Source organism: Trichoderma atroviride, chromosome 4 (assembly GCF_020647795.1).
Source record: "Trichoderma atroviride chromosome 4, complete sequence".
Lineage (NCBI taxonomy): Eukaryota > Fungi > Ascomycota > Sordariomycetes > Hypocreales > Hypocreaceae > Trichoderma > Trichoderma atroviride.
The window spans coordinates 3,707,532-3,730,095 of NC_089403.1; the positions used below are offsets into that span (position 1 = coordinate 3,707,532).

Below are 22,564 nucleotides of genomic sequence, written 5' to 3' on the forward strand. Positions count from 1 at the left end.
ATATTTCTTGCATAAACGGACACCATGCTTTTGGCTTTAATAGAGCAGAATCGCAGAATCGCTGAAGCGATGAATCAAGTAGGCCTCTGACAACGTTCTTGATACCGTTTTCTTAGCTTTATACTGCAACTTACCTGGGAATAGCTTTCGCGGCTCTAGCACTTGTTTTCTTACACGCAGAGCCGTTCTGAACCTCCCCGCATTCATACTAACAATGCACAGCGGCTGATGGCCTCCTGTAAGACCCGGCTATGCGGTACTAACAATGCTGAACATCGCTCACTTGCGTTGCCTGGCTACGAGAATTCCCGATCTCCATTTAGTCTCTGGCAGCTAGGCTTACTAGCACGCTGCAACCCAGCAAATTAGACTCGCGCAATGTCGCCATGTGCTATCTTCGCGGGCAGCCGAATCTGGGAATGAGGTGTCAAAACAATTTACCACAGGCTGCATTTGCGGGCTGCGATTGGCCAGGGCTTGAGCGAGGGCTGTCCGTCTTATCGGTGCAAGCCCTCCGTGGCCCGGAACTAAAACCCCGCCAACGTCAACCACAATGGGAGAAACCGGTACATCGCTGGGAGGTACGGAACGATAGACGAGTACGTGATGGCGATGATGCTGTATTTGACGGAGGAAGGCTAATTCATGTGAAGAACATATTTTGAGAAATATAGACAAGATAGACTTACTGGCTCATATTCCTCTGCATTCGTCTCCTATTCTCTTCACGCCTAGAAGCAGCCGTAATTGTGATGCTAGCCTCGGGTGGTGTTAGAGCCCTGAAAGTCTCGGCCTAGCAGCTGCCAGGTCTCGGCAGATGTACCGCCTTCTAGAAACAGTCTATGACTGGCAAGGCCACACTGCTGGAGCTTGGAGATATCTAATGACCAGCCAACTCCCTCATCCTCCATCCACATTGCTCTCGTCCTTGCATTCGTCCTAAGGACCCTTACAATCCGTGCCTCTAGCTGAAGCAGACAACTTTGCATCACCCCTTGACATATCGATAACAGAATTTGGCCACCGAACGTCGATCCAAGACCTATTTACGCATTTCTAGATTGCTTCACGCTTCGTACCTATTCGGCGATAACGACCTGTCGAGTCCCTCACTCGCACATTTCGCTGTAGCCACGCCGAGTCGCACAACATCCCAGTTTCGAATACTTGGGCAGAAGAATACATAGACGGTGCTTTCCGAGACGCCAGCAACTCTCCGGCGCTTCGAACAGCACCTTTAAACAAGCCGTGATCCGCGAGACTCACAGCGAGGTGCAATTTCCAGGCGCCTGGGCTCACTATCAGTGCGGCAACTGCTTACCCCTGGCCGATGAGTCATTTGCTGTGGAAATACTTTTGGGAAAATGATGTCGACAGGTTTCGGCGTCTGCTGGCCTCGGCCGGACCCAATTCCCAGACAACTACAAAGAACCCTGCGGTAGGCGTTGGCGCATCTTATCTGGGAGCGAGTCCCGGTAGTATCGGGACTTCTCCGAGAGCTACAACAAAACCGCGAAAGACACCAGGGTACAATCCAGGCCTTGGAAGAGCAAAGGATGGTGGCGCAGGTCTGGGTAAAGCGGAAGTGAACAGTCGCGACCACGCCGGTCTGACGTTGTTGCTGCGTGCATCCGCTTCTCCTGATCCAAACGCATTGGCTTTCGTCCAGGCTCTGATTGACCATCCCCACATCGACTTATACGCTCAAGACCCCGAAAGTGGCTGGAATGCCCTGCATAGGTCGCTTTATGCCGGAAATGCATCCATAGCTAGAGCGTTACTGTTGAAAGAACGTGGAGATTTGCTCAGTCATACTGCTGGTGCTGCCGTGCATAAAGTTGGCCAGTTAATCAAGACCAAGGATCACGAGGGCAACAGCCCCTTTGACCTCTATAATTCGACCATAGCTGCGAGGTCGCTGGCTCATCCGCCTGTGAAGTCCCTCCTCGACGATGACTCAGACCTTGGCGATGGCGACTTGGATCAAAGGTTAGTATTTGCAGCTCCATGCTGGAGTAGCATTTGACATTTGATGCTGACCTGTTTCGCGACAGTACTGCTAAACTCGCACACGGTAGCAGCAATCATGTTGAAGGAGATGAGCTTTTTGTGTTTGGAAGCAACAAAAACGTGTCCCTAGGAGTTGGGGACGAGGATGACAGGCAATATCCTGAGCGAATAATGCCTCAGCGGCCAGATCAGTTGATCCAGCGGTTCTATCAAGATTATCTCACAGAGAAACGCTTGGATGCCCCCCCTTGATGTCGCCACAGATCTCGACACAATTCCCGTTCTAGTTCAAAACCGGCCTTTGGTGATCCAAGATGTCGTCATGTCGAAACTGCATAGCGCTATTCTTACAGACGACCCGACTTGCAACCTGTATATTTGCGGAGTCGGCCGTGGTGGAAGGCTGGGCCTTGGGGATGAAAACACACAGTTCAAATTCACCCCCCTACATAGCGCTTTCGCAGATAAAAAGGTCCGCCAGGTTGCACTTGGGCAGAACCACTCGATGGCTGTTGTTGGAAATGGCGAACTATGGACTTGGGGCCTCAATTCTGATTCGCAGCTTGGCTATGTGCTGCCACCTCCGTTGAGAACAGATGAAGAGCCGATGAGCCTCATCCCTCGACAAGTGTTTGGTCCCCTTAAGAAAGAGGGTATTCTTGGCATTGCGGCCTCTTCTATTCACTCTGTGGCTCACACTGGATCGTCGCTGTACTGCTGGGGCCGCAATGTTGGCCAGCTTGCCCTGATGGATTCAGATTCCAGATCTCTAGACCTGCAGCAGACGCCTCGGAAAGTTGCTGCATCTCTATTAACTGCTCCAATCGAGATGGTTGCGGCGATTGACAAAGCCACCACCTGCTTGTTGGCGAACCACACAGTTTGGGTATTTACCAACTATGGATACAATCTCATTAGATTCCCTATCCCCGATGGTGTCCTCGATCATAGTCTCCTCGGATCTGTCTTTTCGGACAGGCTTGGCATGTCCAGAAGGGACATTGAATACATTGCGTCTGGCGGGGAGACTATTGCAGCGGTTACGGCGCATGGTGATCTCTTCACCATGCAGCTGAGTAACAAGGGGGATGTTGGGGCTCCATCTCGTTCCAACTCTGGCCTGGGATCAACGACCAATCCTGTTAAAATAAAGAGTGCGATTACGCAACCGCTATGCATATGGGACTCGGGAAAAGACGGAGTCACTTCAGTCGGCGTAGGGGAGCATGGATCCGTCATCATCTGCACGGAATCCGGCGCTGTTTGGAGGAGGGTAAAACGTATCAAAAGCAAGATTGAATCTTTCGTCGGATCTACTGATACAAAGAAGAAAGACTTCAAATTCCAGCGTGTACCCTACATCACAGATTGCGTGGCCGTGCGAAGCTCTACTTTCGGGGCTTTTGCCGCCATTCGAAAGGATGTTAAAGTGATGGCCAAGGAGATTCGGATTGGTGAACAGAATATCTGGAATGATGTTGCCTCTCTTCTTTGCTTGAAAGACTTTTATGCGCCTGAAGCCAATATTGAGAACGACTTGACTCGGAAACCTTGGACTGCTTCCATCATGAGAGAGGGCCCTGGTACTGTGGCCCATCGGATTCTGAGCTCTTCTGATATCGAAACAGACATGCTGCAGTGGCTTCAAGCTAATTCATTCTTATACGATACCGATTTGGAAATTCGTACATCTGCTGCCCCAGATATCAGGATACCAGTCCACGGCTGGCTTTTCTCTGGGCGAAGTACTATACTTCGCACAGCCCTGTCTGATTTCCGGTTTCAAGGCTCCTATACGCTTTCAGAAACATTTACGATAGAAAATGTTGGCGATAGAATGGTGCTAACTCTGCTCCACGCTGATATTTACACGATGCTGAATATCGTGGTATATATGTACCAGGATAAGATCCTACCCGTATGGAAATACACGCGTGGAGCTCCTTCACTAGCTCATCGCTTTCGCCAAGTTCGAACAGACTTGATGAAATTCGCTACGAGGCTCAATATGCCAAAACTTGAGGCTGCAGCCCGGCTGCAAGCCGGCCTTGAAAAAACACTTGATACAGATCTGCAAGAAGCAATAAACGATCCTGTATTTTTTGATGACGGCGACGTCGTATTGGAGTTGGATGGAGACGAAGTTACTGTTCATAGCCATCTTCTGTGTCAGCGATGCCCATTTTTCGACGGAATGTTCAATGGCAGATCACAAGGACAGTGGCTGGCTGATCGGCGTCTCTCAACGGAGCAGGCCGAACCAGTTCGAGTTGATCTGAGTCACATTCACCCGGAGACGTTTTCATACGTGCTCACATTCTTGTACGGGGATGTAGGCGAGAAAATGTTTGACGATGTGATGGCTGCATCTCTCGACGAGTTCTCGGAGCTGGTCCTGGATGTGCTTAGTGTAGCCAACGAACTCATGATAGACCGACTATCACAAATATGCCAGTCTTTGATAGGCAAGTTTGTGACGAACCGCAACATTTCGAATCTTCTCAACGAAATTAGCCCGTGTTCAGTCGCAGAGTTCAAGAATACTGGGCTAGAGTACATTTGTCTACAGCTCGAAGCTGTGCTTGAAAACCACTACCTGGACAGCCTCGACGAAGAGCTCTTATATGAGCTTGATGACAAAATCCGAGACAACCAGCTCGCATGTTATCCGTTTGCGAGGAGTGGGAGAGCAGAACTGCTTCTTCATGAAAAGTATCCCGATCTGGCAGTGGACATTGAAGAAGAGAGGCGACGTCGTGTCAAGGAGATGGCCTTCAAACAAACACAGAGGGAAGAAGAAAGAAGGGCATCAACTTCATACAAAACTCGATTTGGAAGCTTGGATGACTCTATTCGAGGACCGGAAACCCCAGAGAAATCTAACAGACAATCCAAGATGAGTCGGAACGAGCCATTTAGCCCAGCCTTGCGCCCCAAAGATTCTATAGCCGATATGATTTTTGACATGGAAGATGAAGGGCCTTCGGGAGGAAGCAGTCTTGCATCACCGCAGCTATCGCCGCCTCTAACTCGCACCGACAGTGACGTTGGACCGATATCGAAGCTTCCAACCGAATGGAAGAGGACAAAAGGCAAGGAAAAGGCAGAGCCACTACAATCCCTCCAATCACCTGTTTCGAGCCTACCTTCTCGCCAACAGCCGATTCTCGAGTCAGTAACACCCATCTCTAAAGAGGCTAAACAAAGCTTGGAATCTCCATATTCGGCATCAAACGCTCCATGGGCTTCTGCAGCGTTACCTACTGATAAACTGGATCTAAAAGACATCATGTCTGAGGCCTCAGGGAGATCAGCATTAACAGCTGCCTTATCGGCACAAAAGACGAAGGATTCAGCTGGCAAGCCACTTTCCAAATTGTCCCAGAAGGAACGCAAGAAGCAGATGCAGATACAGCTAGACGCGCAGATGGTGGCTCAAGAAGAGCAGGCCAAATCAGTCCCGTGGGAAGCCGTATCACCATCAAACCAGAAGCAGCCGCCGTGGAAGCCGGCAGCCCCTATTCCAAAAACCTCGTTGCAGCAGGCTATGGCATCTGATGCTGCACAGCGAAGTGCGATATCTACCGATGCGAGGCCGCTAGTAGCGTCGGAGTCTGATGCTCGATCCGCGCAAAGACGGACGGCGTCCCCTGACACTCGATTCCCCGGACAGGGACGCCCTGGCAACCCACCATCTCAAACAAAGCCAGGTGTGGACAAACCACAGAGTAGACCTCTAGTACCCCACTCGAAGTCCTATATCAAACCGGCGCCAAAGACAGAGCCGACTCTCGGAGTAAGCATGGCTGATATTATCGGACAACAACAGAGAGAGCAAGAAATGGTCAAGGAGGCTGTGGCGAAGCGGTCACTTCAAGAGATTCAAGAAGAACAAGCTTTTCAAGAGTGGTGGGACCAAGAAAGCCGTCGTGCACAGGAAGAGGAGGCCAGGCGGCATGCTAAGGCCAAGGGTACGGGGAAAGGAAAGGAAGAGGAGGCAGGAGGAAGACGTAACCGCCGGGGAAGAGGGGGCAAGGCCCGAAGCAGCGAGCCGCCAAAAGCACAGCAAGCGGATGTTGAAGGATTAAATTCCAAAGAAGCAGCAGCCAAGACTGGTGGTAATGCATCTCGAGGCAGAGGCAGAAACAGAGGTAGGGGGAAGGCCACCAGTGGCGGGTTGTGATTTCTTTTCCCGTTTTTTGTTTTGACTTACTTGGCGCATTGGACGGCTACACCGTCGATTAATACCTTAGGTACTTAGATATCCCGCTACTCTGATGCATTTTCTTGTAGTACGCACTGCTTTATACTAGCAATATCAATCATGATCTGACACGCTGTCTGTGTTACTGCCAATGGCTGCCGACTTCCAGGCCACGGGAGCAGATTTGCAGGAAGAAGCAGCGCTAGGTCGGATTCATATCATCAAACGCTGTGCATGAATCCCGAGAGCAGGAGAAGGGCGGAGAAAGAGCCAGTTCATTAGACGTGCCAGCGCATCTTGCTGGGTGACACCAGCCATTCAGAAGCCGTGGAGCCTCACCGACACAATTTTAGGGCCCTCGGCACACGGCTTTGCACGTTGCAGGTTCTGATACCGCTTTGCGTCTCACAAACACTATTTCACGTGTGTGAGAGTTGCATTCAACGCTAGGCATAGACTTTTGACTGAGGAGAGATGACAATTCCGTCCTGGCACAACTCAGGCCGTTGCTTTTCTTTTCTTTTCTTTGCTGGCTGATATCCAGCCATTGCCACAAACCCTTGCGTGCTCAACACCCAGGATTTGTTAATCTCCATGTCTCACCCGTGCCAAGGCAAGCCTCGATTGAGCTGATCCAGCCCAGCCCATTCCGGCTAGCCGAGCAGCTTTGCGGTAATGTTGCGTTGAAACAAATGGAGTGCATTGCCCAATGTCCACAAAGAATGCTCCGTGCTGTCTGATGCTGCACTGTAGCACTGTTGGCCACCGCTACCAGGGCACGCAGCTGCTTCTGCCAGGTACCGTGGCCGTCAACGTGTCCGTCGCCTTGACATCTGGCTTTAGCGCGTGGCCGGAGATGATGGACATGATTGATGTGACTCTGACAATGGCGCGAGGATGGCTCTTCCCCACACCACAGCTTTGGGGGCATGTTCGCTCGCTATCAAAGGCCTGTGCTTTTGGTGGCGCCAGGCGAAACGACTCAACTCCATGCCGCCCTGCAGCGCTTCTGGGCTCAGCGGTGTGTCGGCAGTGGGTGGCTTGCGCCAGAGGTTCCGAGGAGGTACCAACTCCGGGCTGAGAGACGCTGCCTCTCTGATGGCTTCTCTCTTGAGCAGTCATCTGTGGTAGATAAGCGATGCGTTGATTAATATACACATACGGGCTCTGCAACTGGCTGATAATGCCGGTACCTGAGTCGCAAGGCATGTCCTACTGACGCCTTGTTCTGGCTTATACGAAGCACGAGACCAATAACTGGAGCTGATGTGAGCCGGCGCGGTATCGGTATCTGAGCAGCTACAGTAGAGCACAGTAAGGAACACTGCTGGACGCTAGAGCTCAGCACTCGATACCTGGAGCTTTCAATCTACCTGGTACCTTATAGCACTACTGCTCCTGGTCCCATCACTGCGCTACCTTGCAGGTACTTGCCAGTTGCTGTGACATACCGCCGCTAAACCGGCTTCCATGGTCCATGGCCTCCACCAACGTCGTTCCGTCCCCCGGCCGTCTCAAAACCTTATCAGCAACCATCAATCTCGCGGGCGAGCAACAACGGCATCTGATCCTCGCTCTTTCATCTCACCTCCGAGGCCCTGCTTCGCCCATCTCCCGCCCTCAGATCCCACCGCCGGCCAAGGGCCTTACAACAGTCTGGGCGCCTCTGCCCAGCTCGCACGCTGCCCGTCGGCCGATGACGAACACCCCCGTCCCCTGGCGCTGCTATCACGGGGTCCCTGGGTCGGACGAGTGCCGGGGCGAGTGACTCTGCCTGTTAAAAGGGAGCTCGCGTCCTGTGACGATACCCGTCTCCACAGCCTTTATCGATTCGATACCGGGCTCGCTGCTCCTGCTGGAATCTAGACGTGCTTCTGTTCTGCCGGGCGGATCGCAACGCCTTTTGTCTTGACTGATTCGCAGATAATCTGTAGCGCCATTTTGCCCAATCCGTCCATCTAGTCCTGTGCATCCATCTATCCATCTGCCTCTGCATCTGCTCTGGCTGCCTGGCCGAGCAAGACCCCATCAAGGTCCCTCGTTATCCCATCTTCCCCTCTGCTGCCTGGCGAGTTAGCCCAGGTTGCCTCGTTCGCGGGCCTCGATTGACCAGTCACCGGCCTCAGTTGGCATTTGGCTGCACCGCATTCGAGGGCCGCCAGAATTAGGTCCAACTCCGTGCCTTGCTGCCCATCTCTGCTCGACGTGAGGCGCCCGTCTGCCGCGTTCGAGAGCCGACGGACGACACATCCCATCGACGACACCCGGAACCTCATCGCCCACGCCTACGACATGGAAGAGCAGTCTCAATTCCAGACCGACACCCCTATCCGAATTTGATCGATCGCCTTCCGATTCCCTCTCTCTTCACGTCCCTCTTCGAAACACTCGGTTTCGGGAGCCGATAAAAGACACTATTCCCTCTCTTCTCCCCGTCTCTCCCTCTTTGACCAGAGATGCATCAACAAGCCCGAGTACCTCCGAGACTCGCTTCGCCGGCAAGGTCCCCGATGCGATCGGGTAGCCTGAGAGACGGCGTATCGGGATCTCGGCCACGAGCGGGATCAAATCTATCGACCAGGGATTATACAAGCTCGCCGATGATGGACCAAGGAGAGCTGCCGCCGGAGCGAGGAGGAGGGCTGCCGGACCAAGCAGGGCTGCCGGCCGCATCAGTCAAGAAGCTGGATCAAATAGTCCAGGTAGGTTGGACAAATGCTCTTCCTAGTGGTCAATGGGCTAACGTTAATCTCATTGGTAGAATTTTCACACCAAAATCGCTGCAGTCGTCGTTGCCTCGCGTATGAAAGTAAATCCAGTTTGCGGTACCAGTGGAGTACCAAAAATCAATAAATGGGTATGATTCGTTTCGCAACAGCAGACGGGGAGGCTTGATGGGCTGACTATTGTGCAACAACAGTTTCAACTCGAAACCGAGGAGATTGACGAGTTCAAGGAAGAGCTGGGGATATGGAAGAACAGTGGTAGTCTCGAGAACCACCCGCCGCCAATGGAAATCGAAATCTATCTTGATGCGTCAAGCCTGAAGGAGAACCAGAGCCTTGTAATCATCGATGAGGATGGAAAGCGATGGGACGTTCTAGAGCAGCTCACTTCATCAACATCTTCAAGTGGCAGCGATTCCCTCACCACGGTGAGAAGGCCTACAGAGGTAATACTCGAACGGTGGCGGGTGGAATTGAAGACGACACCCGACAGGCATTTGGACGACTTTGGACCCATCTTACCGACCATTTACAAAAAAGCCATTGTCTTCTTCCGATCTCTCTTTGTAGCTACCAAGTTATTACCAGCCTGGAAATTTGCTAGCCAAAGCATCGCCAAGAATTCTCACCCTGCTCTAATTCCCCAATGCAGGATCCACATACCAAACTCTGATAGACCAAGGCCTGATCTACTGAAGAATCCCATAGATGGAAGGCGGGACGCAGTTACGGAATACATGTTTGGAGATCTTGAAGTGCCGGTGGGACGGCTATGCACCAGCGTCATTTACCGAAACGATTGCACATTCCGCGTTGACGACTCAGAGTCGCTTCTGAGCTCCCGCTTCATGGGAGTTGACGAGAATTTCTTCAAGCCATCATTGCCACAGCGGCACATGGCTGAGGTTGGATCGCTCAAGGACCACCGTCGGGGAGTGAGTATGAACGATGTTCAACAGACGTATGGTAGTCTATCAACCTTCCACGGTGATGGACCGATGGGCACGAGTCCCATATCAGCACTTCGCAATGTCAAGCCGCCAGGTTCAGATACGAGCTCTCCCCCAGCATCACTGCCTCGCCAAACTGATGCCGGGGTGGCTCCTCATTCACTGCCGACATCTGGAGGGCGAGCATCTGCGGCGCGGCCCACGGTCCGCGTTGGGGATGATCGAAGAAGACCATCCATATCTTTCCAACCATTTAAAGCCGGCTCCCTCTCTGGATCTCCTGTTCCCCGACAGAGTGAGCCAGTGTCGCCTGCATCACATACTCGACCTAGTTTACCATCGCTCCGGCAGCCAGGAAACCGATCTTCGTTAACCGCGGGCATGCCAGCTTCTCTTCGTGGAGGGCCGGCAGCGGTAAATGCCATTGATTCGCCTACAACAGGCTCTCCGCGCCCGGCATCTGCTAGTCGATATAGCAGCAGCTTTACACACCGGAAAGGGCGTTTGTCAATTGGAGCCACGAGCCGGGCAGGCGATGAAGAACAAAACAGCAGTGGGAGGCAGAGCCTATCTTCGTCAATTGTGCAGCCTGGCTCCGGATTTCTTGCCGAGGTAGGGGCTGGAAGCTATAGTTCTCTCCAGACCGATGAGGATGATATTTCCGACTTTTTAAAGGCTCTGGATAGCAAAAAGACACTCAAGTCATTTGAGCCGACGACAAAGAAGGGAGAGTCGGCGACGAGCAGGACGGTCGCTCAGCTGTCCAAATTCCATATGATGAAGGATTCGAACAATGCCCTTACGGAGTCGATGACATCCTCGATGCAGCTCAACCGCTCCTCGACCGTTTCTAGCAGACAGCTCAACAATTTTGGCGGTATTGGTGGACCGATTGCGGTATCTACATCTACCTCTCCAGGCAAGCCGGTGTCACCGCACACGCCGCACACCCCCGCGATACCATCTCGCTTAAGCGAAAACTCCATCATTGACTATGCCCCAACCTACAAGAGGGTAGAGCCTCCAGAACGAGGAGAGGGACAGTCGCCCAAGGCTACTCGGTCCCAGAGACAAGGAACTACGACTCAAGATGGCACAACTGCAATTGACATTCCTCTGTCTCCCAGGCTGGGCACTTATCACCGCCGGTCCAGCTCAGTTGCTCAGCAGGTTCGAGCTATAACCGATGATGAGGAGACTGACTTGCCATTCGCTACACATCGGAGTATTAGTCTTGGGGCAAATGATAGAGAGCCCCCAACTCTGAGCACTCTTCTCGGCCGACAAATGGAAGAGGAGGGCTCCGGGCAACAGGAGGGCGCATTGACCGCGCTTCGCCCAACAGCCGACATGCCAGCCTCCGAGTCATCGGAGATGATTCAGCGAGGCTCAGTGAGCGATACGCCCCCGGACGCATTTATTTCAGCCTCGCAGTCGAGCTTTTCCTCACAGCGACGGCGGTATGCCGGCTTGACTGGCCGCCGCCGAAACACGCCTCGAGGCAGCTTCAATGGGTCGACTGGTAGGCTTGGCCGCTCAGATGAAGAAGCCGTTGGCGAGGAGCCGCTAGTATTTACTCTTTCCGAGATGGATGCAATGGGAAGGCGAAGCCTAGAAGAGCGCCGCGGAAGTGGTGCCGCGTCCAATGAGCGACCTGCCTTTGAGCCGCGAGGTGTGACTCGAAGAGGATGGGCTGAGTGAATTGTTTAAACTCATCAACTTTTTTTTTCTTACACTTTTTCCTTGCTTCTGCTAACTAAAGATTGGTTGATTGATTGATTGATTACTACAGATTGGTTGATAGATACATCATCTTGCTGAAATCCCCTCCAACGCCGAGGGCTTTTTCGCGATAACGCTTTGTTATAATGAATGGTTTGGATACTTGGGGCCAGAGCTGGCGGCGTTGATTGGTTTCTCTCATAAAATTGTCTCTTTCTTCTTCTTCTTGCTTTTCTTTTCTTACTTTTTATTTTGGATATTGGTGACAAGGAAGCCACCTCAATGGCACGGATATCTGGAGTTACTCTTCATCTTCTTTTGACCATCTGTTTCTATTTGTACTCATCTCCGCATTATCAATTGTACCTGCTCTCCTACTCTACACGTTACTCTTTTTCTTTCCTTGTGAGCGGTTTGTTCTTTTCTGCTGTGTTGTTACTAGTTTTACTACCACCCCCACTCCCCTTTCGGGGAATGGATCTGGCCTGAAGGAGAGAGCCTGTGTATATATCAACTGGTAGCGGTTGAATGATATGGTTTGGACAGGTGTTGGTTGGGTCTACAATGAGTGCAGCGCTGGAACATATGGCGGCATTGAGTGTGAAGTAGATGAGGCTACCTATTGAAGGGCTCGGATATGAGCTGCTTATTACCTCGGCGGTGGTATGCAGTTTCATCGCCTCTCTTTAGTCGAACGGCATTACTCTATGCCTGGATATGTAGTATCTATTTTAAATCTAAGTGAATGCATATATGAAACGATAACGGACCATGGATGCGCATATCCGTATATGCATGCGTTGTTCCAAGTCTTGCACATCGAATACTTGTTCCTGGATGAGTCTGCTACAGCACTAGTACTGCTGTATTATACTGAGGCACTAACCAATTGATTCCTTGGGGCGATGACGAGATGGGCAGGGAAGCGCGGGATACTAGTAGTACCTAGGCGTGGCGACAGCGTGGCGCGCGGCCAGCCACGTCATGGCTGTGCTGCTGTGCTGAGTCTCGTCCACAGAGGAGGGATGGAACAAGCTTGGGCTGACAGCGCATTTTATAACCAACTTATAGTGCTAGTGGCAGTTTATTATCCATATTCTTCTCTATAGAGCATTCAATAGAGAGCTGCCTTGCAGGGAATGTATCGCTGGCATTGAATATGCGCATGTACCTTTGCAGACTGATAGAAGAACAGACGAACCAAACAACAAGCAATTTAAACAACAAGAAATAATCGCCATAAGCTGCTCCATGGATAGTAAACTGTAACCCTAGTTGGACCCTCTCCTTTTTCTCTCGTTTGCGGGTGCAGACCCGAAAGCCTCGCTGCGGATGACGAGGTTCCTGGCCACGGCGCTGTAGAAGGAACACGGCAGTGCCTAAAAATGGACGACGCAACTCCACACCTTTTAAACTTGGACTTAAGGTACTTGCATGCATGTGCGCACTGGGTGGCTTAGCCAGCAAGCTTGCAGGTACCCTTTGTCGAACTTGGCTCGGCCACCAGCTCCGCGATCTTCCCTTTTACAACCTCACGAATCCTGTCGCTTTCTCCGCCTCACCTTTATATCGCCAAGCAGCTGCTGTGCTGTTTTCTTTTCCCCAAGGCGCCGCGATTTTAATCCGACGACAGCCCAAACCCCCGTGCGACCGTTTTGGCCTCAGCGCTCGTTCCGCCCTTCAGCTTTCGTCATACCTCTGTCTTTGTATCCACCATGTTTCGAGCGACGGCGGCTGGGCCGTTTGACGAAGTCGTCAGTGAGTATCCTGCGAGCCTGTGGGAGAAGCATCGCAGAGTAGTCTCAGAGATGCCTTCTCTCTTTTTCTTTTTCTTGTGCCCTTCCCTTTGTGCGCTTGCTAACGCCCGCTGCAGCCAAGGCGACTGACGAGAATCTGACGTCGGAGGACTGGGGCGCCATCATCGAAGTATGCGATAAGGTGTCTAGCGATCCGAATGGCGCCAAGGAGGCGGTCCAGAGCATGATCAAGAGACTGGCTCATCGCAATGCCAATGTCCAGCTTTACACCCTCGAGGTATGTCCCTTTCTGTGGTTTGTGTTGCGATGGCGGCATTCCCCGCTTCCAGAGTTCCGCGGCAAATAGGTAGCTAATCAATGCCTTCTCTCTCCTACCAGCTTGCGCACGCCCTGTGCCAGAACTGCGGCAAGGCGATGCATCGCGAAGTCTCCAGCCGTGCCTTTACCGAAGCCTTGTTAAAACTCGCCAACGACCGCAATACCCACCAGCAGGTCAAGAGCAAGATTTTGGAGAAGATGCAGGAGTGGACCGACATGTTCAGCAGCGACCCCGACTTGGGCATCATGAGCGACGCATTCCACAGGCTGAAGCAGACCAACCCCTCTCTGCACCCGCCTAGTGCGCCCCAAAAACAGGGCTTGACCGATCAAGATCGACAAAAGGAGGACGACGAGCTGCAGATCGCCTTGAAACTCAGCTTGCAGGACGAGGAACAGAAGAAGGCGGCTCAGACAGCGCCGTCAAGCTCGCACGCCGGATCTAGCAACCAGCAACAGCAGAATGCTCCTGCTTCCACCGCGGTGCCGTCGGGTACTACGGCTGCTACGGTGAGCAGGGTGCGTGCCTTGTTCGACTTTGAGCCCACCGAGCCCGGCGAGCTAGAATTCAAAAAGGGCGACGTCATCGCTGTGCTGGAGAGCGTGTACAAGGACTGGTGGCGCGGGTCGCTCAAGGGAAAGACGGGCATCTTTCCTCTCAACTATGTAGAGAAGCTGACGGATCCTACGCCGGAAGAGATGCAGCGGGAGGCCCAGATGGAGGCTGAGGTCTTTGCCGAGATCAAGAATGTTGAGAAGCTCTTGACGCTCCTGAGTGCTTCGAACATGGGACCACGGGAGGAGGATAACGAAGAGATTTCAGTAAGTAAAGCTGTGTGAGGGATTGGGCGTAATTGTGTTGAAGAAGCCCTACGTTATGAATTCGCTAACCTTTTCAATCAGAAATTATACCACCAGACGCTCGCGATCCGGCCAAAGTTGATTAAACTGATTGAGAAGTATTCGCAAAAGAAAGGTACCAAAGCCACGAAAACCTAGTCTCCTTGATCTTTTCAATCTCAGAGCAGTATCACTAACAACAGATGGTACAGATGATTTCACTCAGCTAAACGAAAAATTCATCAAAGCTCGAAGAGACTACGAATCTTTACTAGAAACGTCCATGTCTCATCCTCCTCAGCACAGCTACCAGCAATATGCTATGCGCCCGGGTCATCAGGCGTATCCTCCACCCGCAGGCACATACCCACCTCAGGGGCAAGACCCTCAGAGATTCTATACTCCTGGTCCTCAAGGTTCGACTTTGCCCTCACCTCTTATTACCCATGGAAGCGAGCATGTCAGTTCACTTGCTAACCGTTAGTATAAGGCCGGCCACAGTACCAGCAGACTTCTTCCCCACCTCCTAACTTCCCACAGCCTGGTGCACCAGCACAGGGTTCTTCTCATCCTGGACCAGCGCCGTTTTACGTTGCAGGTGCCGAGACTCCTGCAGGCCAGCCACCTGCTGGTCAACAATATCCACCGAGAGACAACGCTCCTGGAATTCCCCCCTAATGGCAATCAGCCTCCTCCACTCAAAAATACCACCTCGCCGCCACCTCAGAATTACAATCCCTTTCAACAGCCTCCCAACCAGCAGCCTCCAAGCACCTACGGCGCCCAGGAACTAGCTACTTCCGTATATGACTCTCCCATTGCTCCCAACAATCCCAGCTCTGCAAACACATTCAGCAGCTCTGTCTATTCCCAGGATGGCCCTGCCGTTCCCCACCCAAACGATAATGAGCCCATAGCTCCTTATTCTACGCAGCAGCAGCCAACATATCAGAGCTACCAGCCTCACCAGCAGCCCCCCTCCCAACAGCCCCAGAATGTCATGACCCCTCCGCCGCTGCAGCCCTCGGGACCCAGCTATGAGGGTCGCCAGAACCTACCCAGTCAATCAGGCGCGGGCGCGGGCTCTGGAGGTCAATATAGGCCGTATGTGCCTCCTGGCTCATCGGAGCCTAGTGCTCCGGGCTCAAATGATTATTACCGCCAACCTGGTGTCTACTAGAGGTAGTTTAGTTGGGGTGGTTAATGTGTGCTACGAGGGAAAAGTAGTTAGAAGAACTGGTTTTTAGGTGCAATGATGGTCACGGCAACAGGAAAGGCAAATCTACTTTTGTATTCTTTCAAAGAGAAAAGATTGTTGTTTTTTTCTTTCAGCTTGCTTTTTTGGGTCATATGAATGAATTGTCTAGCGTGGACTGGCACAAATACTTTTATTCCCTTTTTTTTATTTTATTCAGATACTGAATGATTCTCTGCTGTCTAATAACTTCACTAATTTGCCTTGTGTGTTATAGATTTTGTGATTTAATTCTACTTGAAAAGAAACATCTCTAGAATGCCAATTGATGTTTCGACTCATCTTGGATCAATTTATACCACAATAATACTCATATGTATCCTAACAATTCATAAACAATCTAGCCAAAGTCAGGCTCCTATAATGCCGTAGATATATGTTCCCAGCCCAGCTTACCCCCCAAGTTCATAATCTCATAATCATAATCATAACAGTTAAACAAAAAGGCACTCTCTACCACCGTCGCCCATACGCACTATCTTCCGGTCTCTGCACCTTCTTCTGCCTCGCCATCCTCATCATCCCCGTCGAATCCCGGGCTCTCCTGCGCTCAGCCTCCACCTCCTCATCGTTGGCAGCGCCGACATGGGGATTGTTGTCTTCCCGGCCGTGGATGGGCTTGAACAGATCAATGATTTCGTTGATGCCCAGCTTGAGCGCGCCCTTCCTGGAGCTGCCTTCGATGGTCTGCTCGGCGAGGAGGCGCTTCTTCTCTTGGAGGGCGAGGATACCGTCTTCGACGGTGTGAGTGACGGTGAGCTTGTAGACGACGACGTCAATGGTTTGCGTGAGACGGTGGACACGGTCAATGGCCTGCTCTTCGACAAACTATAACAAGTTAGTATCAGCTTCTTCAAAGTGAAGAGAGTCAAGGAAACTTACGGGATTCCAAAATGGCTCGATAATAATAACCCTCGTCGCAGCAGTCAAGTTCAAGCCCAAGCTACCACACTTCAAGCTACACAGAAGCACTCTCGTCTTCTTGTCCTCGCGCAGTTTTCGCAAGCTTTCTTCCCGCTCATCGTTCTTCATGCTACCGTCATAGCGTGTGAAGCGCAGCTGTTCCTTACGAAGGAACGGCTCGACCAGGTCCAGCATGGAAGTAAACTGCGAGAAGACGATAAACTTGTGCTCGTGGGCCTCTGCGCGTAGCAGCCTGGTGAGCTCGCGGATCTTGGCGGAGGAAAGAATGCTGTGCTTGTCGCTTGGTGGCGAAGGGTCGTACGCGGACGAACCATGAGAGTCGGATTCTTCAGAGTCTGATTCTTCCTCTTCAGAGTCTTCTTCTTCTTCTTCAGAGTCGGATTCTTCCTCTTCAGAGTCTAATTCTTCTTCCTCAGATTCTTCTGCGTCGTCGTCGTCGTCTTCTGAATCAGTCTCGGATTCAGAACCACCGGAGGCAGAAACGACGGCCTTTGATTTCTTGGGTTTCTTATCTTTAAGCGTCTGAGCAGCCAGATTTTTGGTGATTTCGGAAACAGATAAAAGTGAGTCGTCATCTGAATCGTCATCCACAGACTTGTACCCTTTCTCCTTTCTGGCGATGGAGTCATCCACCACAAAGCTGTCGAGATTGCTCTCATCGTCGTCATCTTCTTCAGAATCTTCAGAGTCCTCTGATCCTATCGAGTCCCCTCCACCTTCTGCATTTTCATCTTCCTCTCCGCCAGCCTTGCCTAGTCGTAAAGCGCCTCGCTCGTCTTCCGAGACAAGCCAGCTGCCATCAGCTTCTTCGTCTTCGTCTTCACTGTCGATAATAGCATTGCGGTTTCGACGGCGGCGAGAAGTTTGCTTTGGCTCTTCATCTTCATCGTCGCTGTCAACCACAGCATTGCGATTTCGTGGCCTCCGTGTTCTTGGTATAGTCTCTGCATCGTCATCTTCTTCCTCCTTTTTGTTCTTTACACTCTGCTTCGGCTCTTTTACCTTGGGCTCTTTTACCTTAGGCTCCCTCACCTTAGGTTCTCTCACTTTGGGTTCTTTCACCTTGGGTTCTTTCATCTTCGATCCGGAAGATACAATCTTTGTAGCCTTCTTGGTCTCCCCTTTCTCCGGCTTCGTCTCTCCATAAAAGAACGCTAGATCCGAAGCACACTCGGCACAGTTGTCATTCCCAGCATCCCGCTGTTTCTTCTCCACCGGCCGGCCACAAATGCTGCATTCTTTAGTACTTATCCCCATACCTGACAGCAAATCGGCCACCGAGTCAACATCCGCATCTTGCTGTTTTGGACTTGAATAGCCCGTGGATAAGGCGTCCTTGTCCGCTCCTAGCTTGCCTTCAAGAAGCTTTGGGTGATTGCACGCTTGCCTTAGACGTAGCAGCAGTGTAAAGGCATTAGCGTAGCTTATCTTCTCCTTCATCATCTTGGTTATGCTTCGGTCGGCGCGAGCTTCCAATCTTTGATAAAATCTGCGTTCCGCGGGAGACAGCTCGGCAGCAACAGTGACTACCTTGCGGTTTGTGTGTCTGAACCCATTAACAGTGGCTGCGCCATCAGCAGACGGCACTCCACCAGGAACGAGTGCGCCATCCTGTTTCAAGATTTCTTTTGTCCGCCTCTTCATGAAACAGCGAAGAAAGCTGTGAAGCCTACCGAGCGCAATATGACCTTTTCCGCCCTTGAGGGGAAGTTCGATATGATCTTTCCACGCTCGAAGATCACTGTAGGGCTTGATGCGAAGAAAATTGATGAGAGATTGCAGCTCCTCGAGGTTATTCTGCATCGGCGTACCTGAAAGGCACCAACGGTATTCGGATTGTAGTGCGCAGCAAGCCTTGGTGGCTTTTGCATTGCGGTTCTTGATAGTGTGTGCCTCATCCAGGATAACTCGCCACCAATGAAGCCCAAAGCAGCCTCCCTTGACACCATCCAGGAATTTACCATGTTCAGAGACGAGAATCTGGTAAGTAGTAATGACAACATCATAGACCTTGAGATCTTCAGAATTCTTTGTCCGCTGAGGTCCATGGTGCACGAGAACGTTCAACCCGTGTGTTGTGGCTACCTTCTCGCTGATTTCCGATTCCCATTGCCTGATGAGTGCTAGAGGGGCAACAACAAGAGTCGTCTTGTCAACTTTTTGGAACGATTTATGCCAGCCATCTTCGTCTTTCCTTGGTTTTTGGTTGAGGAGAATGAGTGAAATCGACTGTAGCGTCTTTCCCAGTCCCATGTCATCAGCAAGCAGCCCGCCCTTGGGGACGGTGCCCTTCTTGACCGGCCCAAGTTCACGGCCTCGCATCCAGTTCACGCCTTCAACTTGGTGAGGAAGCAGTGGCACCTTGAGGCCATCCACATTGCCGTCTTTGGCAATAGTTTTGGGATCTTTTGGCACCGAGCTATCTTTGGCTTTCTTGTCTTCTCCTCGTAGTTGTGGCTGTTGCGCTTCGTCGGCTTCCACTCCTTCATCGTCATCGCCCTCCATGCCTCCCTCCAGCAAGGCCTTTAGATCCTGGTTAGCTTTGGCAGGATCTGTATAGAATGTCTCGTCTTTAAGACGCGGTTGATGAGGTATTGGCGTCGATGTCGATGTCGGTCCCGGTCCGATCGAAGAGAACATGGGCGGGGGAGGAGCATGGCGAGGCTCGTAGGCTGGCGCTCTGGGCCCAGACACCCGGTTGCTGTCGAGATGATGCTCCGGACGGGTCTTCTGACGGATGAAGATGTCGGCTTTCTGCTTACGAGAGGACATCATCTTGGTCGGGTGCCCAAAAGTGGGATGTTCCGTTGCAGACGCAAATCCGCCGCTGGTGTCGGCTTGCGCATTGCCATTGCGAGAGGACCAGTCGCCCATCAAGACGGTGATGTCGGTGTCGCTATCAGGCGACTGCTCTCGCTTTTTGCCGTCGCTACTGGCAGCCGCAGTCCGCGGCGTTCTTTCTTTGACCATGTTTGGAGTTGCTTTCCTGAGAGAGGCTGGTGAATGTTGAAGTAGGAGTTTGGGCAATGGCGGGGCAAGGCTTTAAAAGGTCCAATTGTTGACTTATTGGGCGTCGATTTGTATGCCCTGGGCTGAAATCATCAGGAGAGAACGAAAAGCAGGAAAACCCGTCCCGTTTAAATTAGGTAAAAAAGAGTGAAGAGAAATAAAACGAGCATCATGATTGGTGGCTGTTGGCTTCTTCGTTCCGTTGTGCTGTTCTCACTGCATCTTGCATGCATGCTGTCGTAAACGGCCATACGGCAGCATTCACGGCTGCCACATGCCAGCAGTCACTTCGTAAATCGTAAACGCCATGACATAATTGCCCCAGCAACTGACAGCCGCCACACCAAAAAGGAGAGGCGTCCAATAGCCTAACAAGCACTGTGATGAATAGAGGAAGGCCTACGTCTCACACAGTGTTTGTAGTGGGGGTCAACGGCTACAAGACTACTAAGATCCTTTTCGCGGGAAAACTGTAGAGCTACAACGGCTTTGGTGGTATATAGTGTAGATTTAGCTATGCCTAAAAGCTTTGAAATTTTTTATGTGAGAATGTGTTGACATCTCTAGCCTTTATTCTGATCCTCTCCGGGCCCCATGTCCTCATCTTCAGATTCCGAGCTTCTGTATCGCCAGGTCATTACTCACTCCTCGTCCACAAGCAAAGTTTTTCCAGTATTGAGTTCCAAGAATTTAGTAAACCAGCTTGAAGATGTCGTTCTTGACGAGGAAGCCAGTAATCTCGCCACCGGGGCCCTGGCTGACGCTGACCTTGAAGTTCTGGACAAAGTTTATCAGGTTCTCGTCCTCGTCGACCTAGGGTTAGTTGTATGCGTCAGCGACATCCCATCTTACTTGGTATTACTTGGGGATCTGGTACCTTGAGCTTTCCTGTTACCAGAATCAGGAGGTCGTTATCGGCGAGCTGGGCATCGAGGGTGGAGAGCTGGTGGCCGCTCATCTTGAAGGGGAGGCTCTACACAGCCGTTAGAACTTGGCTTCCTTATAGCATAGGTAAAGAGTATTACATACCGTGAGCTTCTCCAGAATAGCGTTGGCACCCTCAAACTTCTGAGACTCAAAGGTAAGGACGGACTGGGGAGTCTGTGTAGAGCGTTAAAACCTCATCGAAATGCCGTTTGGCCGAGTCGCAACCTACGTAGACGGCAGCGAGGCCGGCAATGTTGGTGCTCATGCCCGTAAAGAAGCCATTGACAAACTGCTCTGTTCGAGAAAGCGATTTCGCGTTAGAAAGCTCAGCTCAGCGGTAGCTGTATCGTAGACACATACTGGCGATTTCCTCGACGTCTATTGCAGTTTTGCGTGATTAGTTCGTTACGGCGCATCGCTAGAGGGGGTTGTTTGACGTCTTACTGGCCATTTTGACGGTTGGGGGTTCGATTTTCGGATGGAAAACTGGCGGCTGTAAGTCTCGACTCAGGAATCAGAGGTTCGGAGAGGTCGTGGGGAGGCGAACAAGAGATGTGTACTCGCAGTTGGATTTATCGCAAAATGTGCCCAAGGCTGTGAAGACGATAAACGCAGGGAGCGATGGTGGGGTAGGCAGATGAGGGACACACAGTGCAAATTATCTACTAAGCGCATATAGCTGGGTCATAGCTGTGTAAGTGCATAAATGGTGGGATAGGAGCTCTGGTAACGGGGTGCATGTATCTAAAAGGATGTCCGTCTATATCTTGAGCCGCCAAATTTTTTTCATGAGAGTAGGATTTTCAACTCCAGCTCTAGGGCCAAAGCTGCGATTAACCCGACACATTTTTCTCTTATTATTCTTCGTATCTTGTTGTTGCAATCGCAGCAATGAATTGATCTGCAACTATCTGGTAAGTCAATTAGCTTTTATACCAGCTGAATGCCGCCCTCTCTCCTGATGATAAAACTTAAGAACGGCCAACTGAATTTGATGTTGAATTCTTAATCACCAACTTTTTGTCTGACAATACACAAATACACTCTTCTTTGCACACTTCTCATTATATGATATCCTGTATGGGAATGTACAGCCGCTAACAAGACTGCAATACAGCTAGGCAACGGCGATTTTCTCGACCCTCTACGCAACTCGTCTGAACAACACCTTGCCTTCGTACATGGCATCCATCCGATTCTCCCACGTAATCTCAACGCCGGATGCTTTTCCATCCGCTCCCAGCTTGAATTCTGCTGCTACAAATTCTTCGAATCTGACACCAGACCATATCGACGCAGGTAGATACACTATCCAGTAGTCGCCCGTGACATGATTGAAGTGCATCGAATAGTTCCATGTTGTCTCTGGACGATCGGCAACCAAGATGCTCTCGCCCGGCTTATCTGGGTGAGGCTCTTTGCGAAGAGTAATGTTGCCGTATCCTGGATCGTAGTATGTGCCCGCAAACTCGCCCACAGCCAATGTAGGGGGCGATGCGGGATCTTGTCTCTCGGGATAAAGAACGTCCACGGCATGTGCGTATTGCCAAGACATGTCCTTTACCACCTTGTCCCATCTTTCAAAAGTCAGCATCTCATGCACGGGTGTCCTTGGGGGTAAGGCCAACAGAAACATACTTGGCACCGTAATCCACGCGATCCTTCTGGGGAATCCCAAGCTTATCATCAATGAGCTTCCACGCAACGGTTTCTTCCAAAGGTTGGCTTATTGCCGTATTTCCAAAAACCACCACTCCATACATGGCCTCTGGGAACCAATATACCTCGGACGCAAAAGCATGCATCCCTCCACTATGAGTATACACCACATGGCCCTTGTGTAAAGTCCTCATCCAGCCCAGTCCATACAGCATAAGATCATACCCAGGCGCAAGATTAGCATCCCAGAGCGTTCTGGGGGA

At 51.4% G+C, this 22,564-nt stretch overlaps 7 protein-coding genes across 9 annotated transcripts; 4 read left to right on the top strand and 3 right to left on the bottom strand.

Annotated features, from left to right (window-relative positions):
* Positions 1 to 904: 904 nt before the first annotated feature.
* Positions 905 to 7,341, top strand: TrAtP1_008585 (uncharacterized protein). The gene is made up of 2 exons (XM_066113959.1): positions 905 to 1,989; positions 2,055 to 7,341. The coding sequence occupies exon 2, from the start codon at positions 2,249 to 2,251 to the stop codon at positions 6,191 to 6,193; it is 3,945 nt and encodes a 1,314-aa protein (XP_065970049.1). The 5' UTR covers positions 905 to 1,989; positions 2,055 to 2,248; the 3' UTR covers positions 6,194 to 7,341.
* Positions 7,342 to 7,691: 350 nt separating this feature from the next.
* TrAtP1_008586 (uncharacterized protein) lies at positions 7,692 to 7,982 on the top strand (the record flags this gene model as incomplete). Its single annotated transcript, XM_066113960.1, has 1 exon — positions 7,692 to 7,982. One exon carries the CDS (start codon positions 7,692 to 7,694, stop codon positions 7,980 to 7,982), a length of 291 nt encoding a protein of 96 aa, XP_065970050.1.
* A 688-nt stretch (positions 7,983 to 8,670) lies between these two features.
* TrAtP1_008587 (uncharacterized protein) lies at positions 8,671 to 11,591 on the top strand (the record flags this gene model as incomplete). Its single annotated transcript, XM_066113961.1, has 3 exons — positions 8,671 to 8,916; positions 8,976 to 9,071; positions 9,135 to 11,591. 3 exons carry the CDS (start codon positions 8,671 to 8,673, stop codon positions 11,589 to 11,591), a joined length of 2,799 nt encoding a protein of 932 aa, XP_065970051.1.
* Positions 11,592 to 13,082: 1,491 nt separating this feature from the next.
* On the top strand, positions 13,083 to 15,966 carry TrAtP1_008588 (uncharacterized protein). 3 transcript variants are annotated; one of them, XM_014086420.2, is made up of 6 exons: positions 13,083 to 13,370; positions 13,486 to 13,646; positions 13,748 to 14,509; positions 14,591 to 14,663; positions 14,740 to 14,943; positions 15,018 to 15,966. In XM_014086420.2, exons 1-6 carry the CDS (start codon positions 13,328 to 13,330, stop codon positions 15,203 to 15,205), a joined length of 1,431 nt encoding a protein of 476 aa, XP_013941895.2. In that variant the 5' UTR covers positions 13,083 to 13,327; the 3' UTR covers positions 15,206 to 15,966. The 3 variants fall into 3 exon arrangements, with proteins under 3 accessions (XP_013941895.2, XP_065970052.1, XP_065970053.1); XM_066113962.1 differs by having other exon boundaries at positions 15,029 to 15,966; XM_066113963.1 differs by having other exon boundaries at positions 13,083 to 13,646.
* Positions 15,967 to 16,031: 65 nt separating this feature from the next.
* On the bottom strand, positions 16,032 to 20,006 carry TrAtP1_008589 (uncharacterized protein). Its single transcript, XM_066113964.1, has 2 exons — positions 16,665 to 20,006; positions 16,032 to 16,610 (listed from the first exon to the last, which is right to left on the bottom strand). Exons 1-2 carry the CDS (start codon positions 19,674 to 19,676, stop codon positions 16,236 to 16,238), a joined length of 3,387 nt encoding a protein of 1,128 aa, XP_065970054.1. The 5' UTR covers positions 19,677 to 20,006; the 3' UTR covers positions 16,032 to 16,235.
* A 200-nt stretch (positions 20,007 to 20,206) lies between these two features.
* On the bottom strand, positions 20,207 to 21,247 carry TrAtP1_008590 (uncharacterized protein). The gene is made up of 6 exons (XM_066113965.1): positions 21,087 to 21,247; positions 21,003 to 21,020; positions 20,872 to 20,936; positions 20,745 to 20,816; positions 20,593 to 20,688; positions 20,207 to 20,528 (listed from the first exon to the last, which is right to left on the bottom strand). The coding sequence occupies exons 1-6, from the start codon at positions 21,091 to 21,093 to the stop codon at positions 20,406 to 20,408; spliced, it is 381 nt and encodes a 126-aa protein (XP_065970055.1). The 5' UTR covers positions 21,094 to 21,247; the 3' UTR covers positions 20,207 to 20,405.
* Positions 21,248 to 21,786: 539 nt separating this feature from the next.
* On the bottom strand, positions 21,787 to 22,405 carry TrAtP1_008591 (uncharacterized protein; the record flags this gene model as incomplete). The annotated part of the gene is made up of 2 exons (XM_066113966.1): positions 21,787 to 22,219; positions 22,281 to 22,405. The coding sequence occupies 2 exons, from the start codon at positions 22,403 to 22,405 to the stop codon at positions 21,787 to 21,789; spliced, it is 558 nt and encodes a 185-aa protein (XP_065970056.1).
* Positions 22,406 to 22,564: the final 159 nt, after the last annotated feature.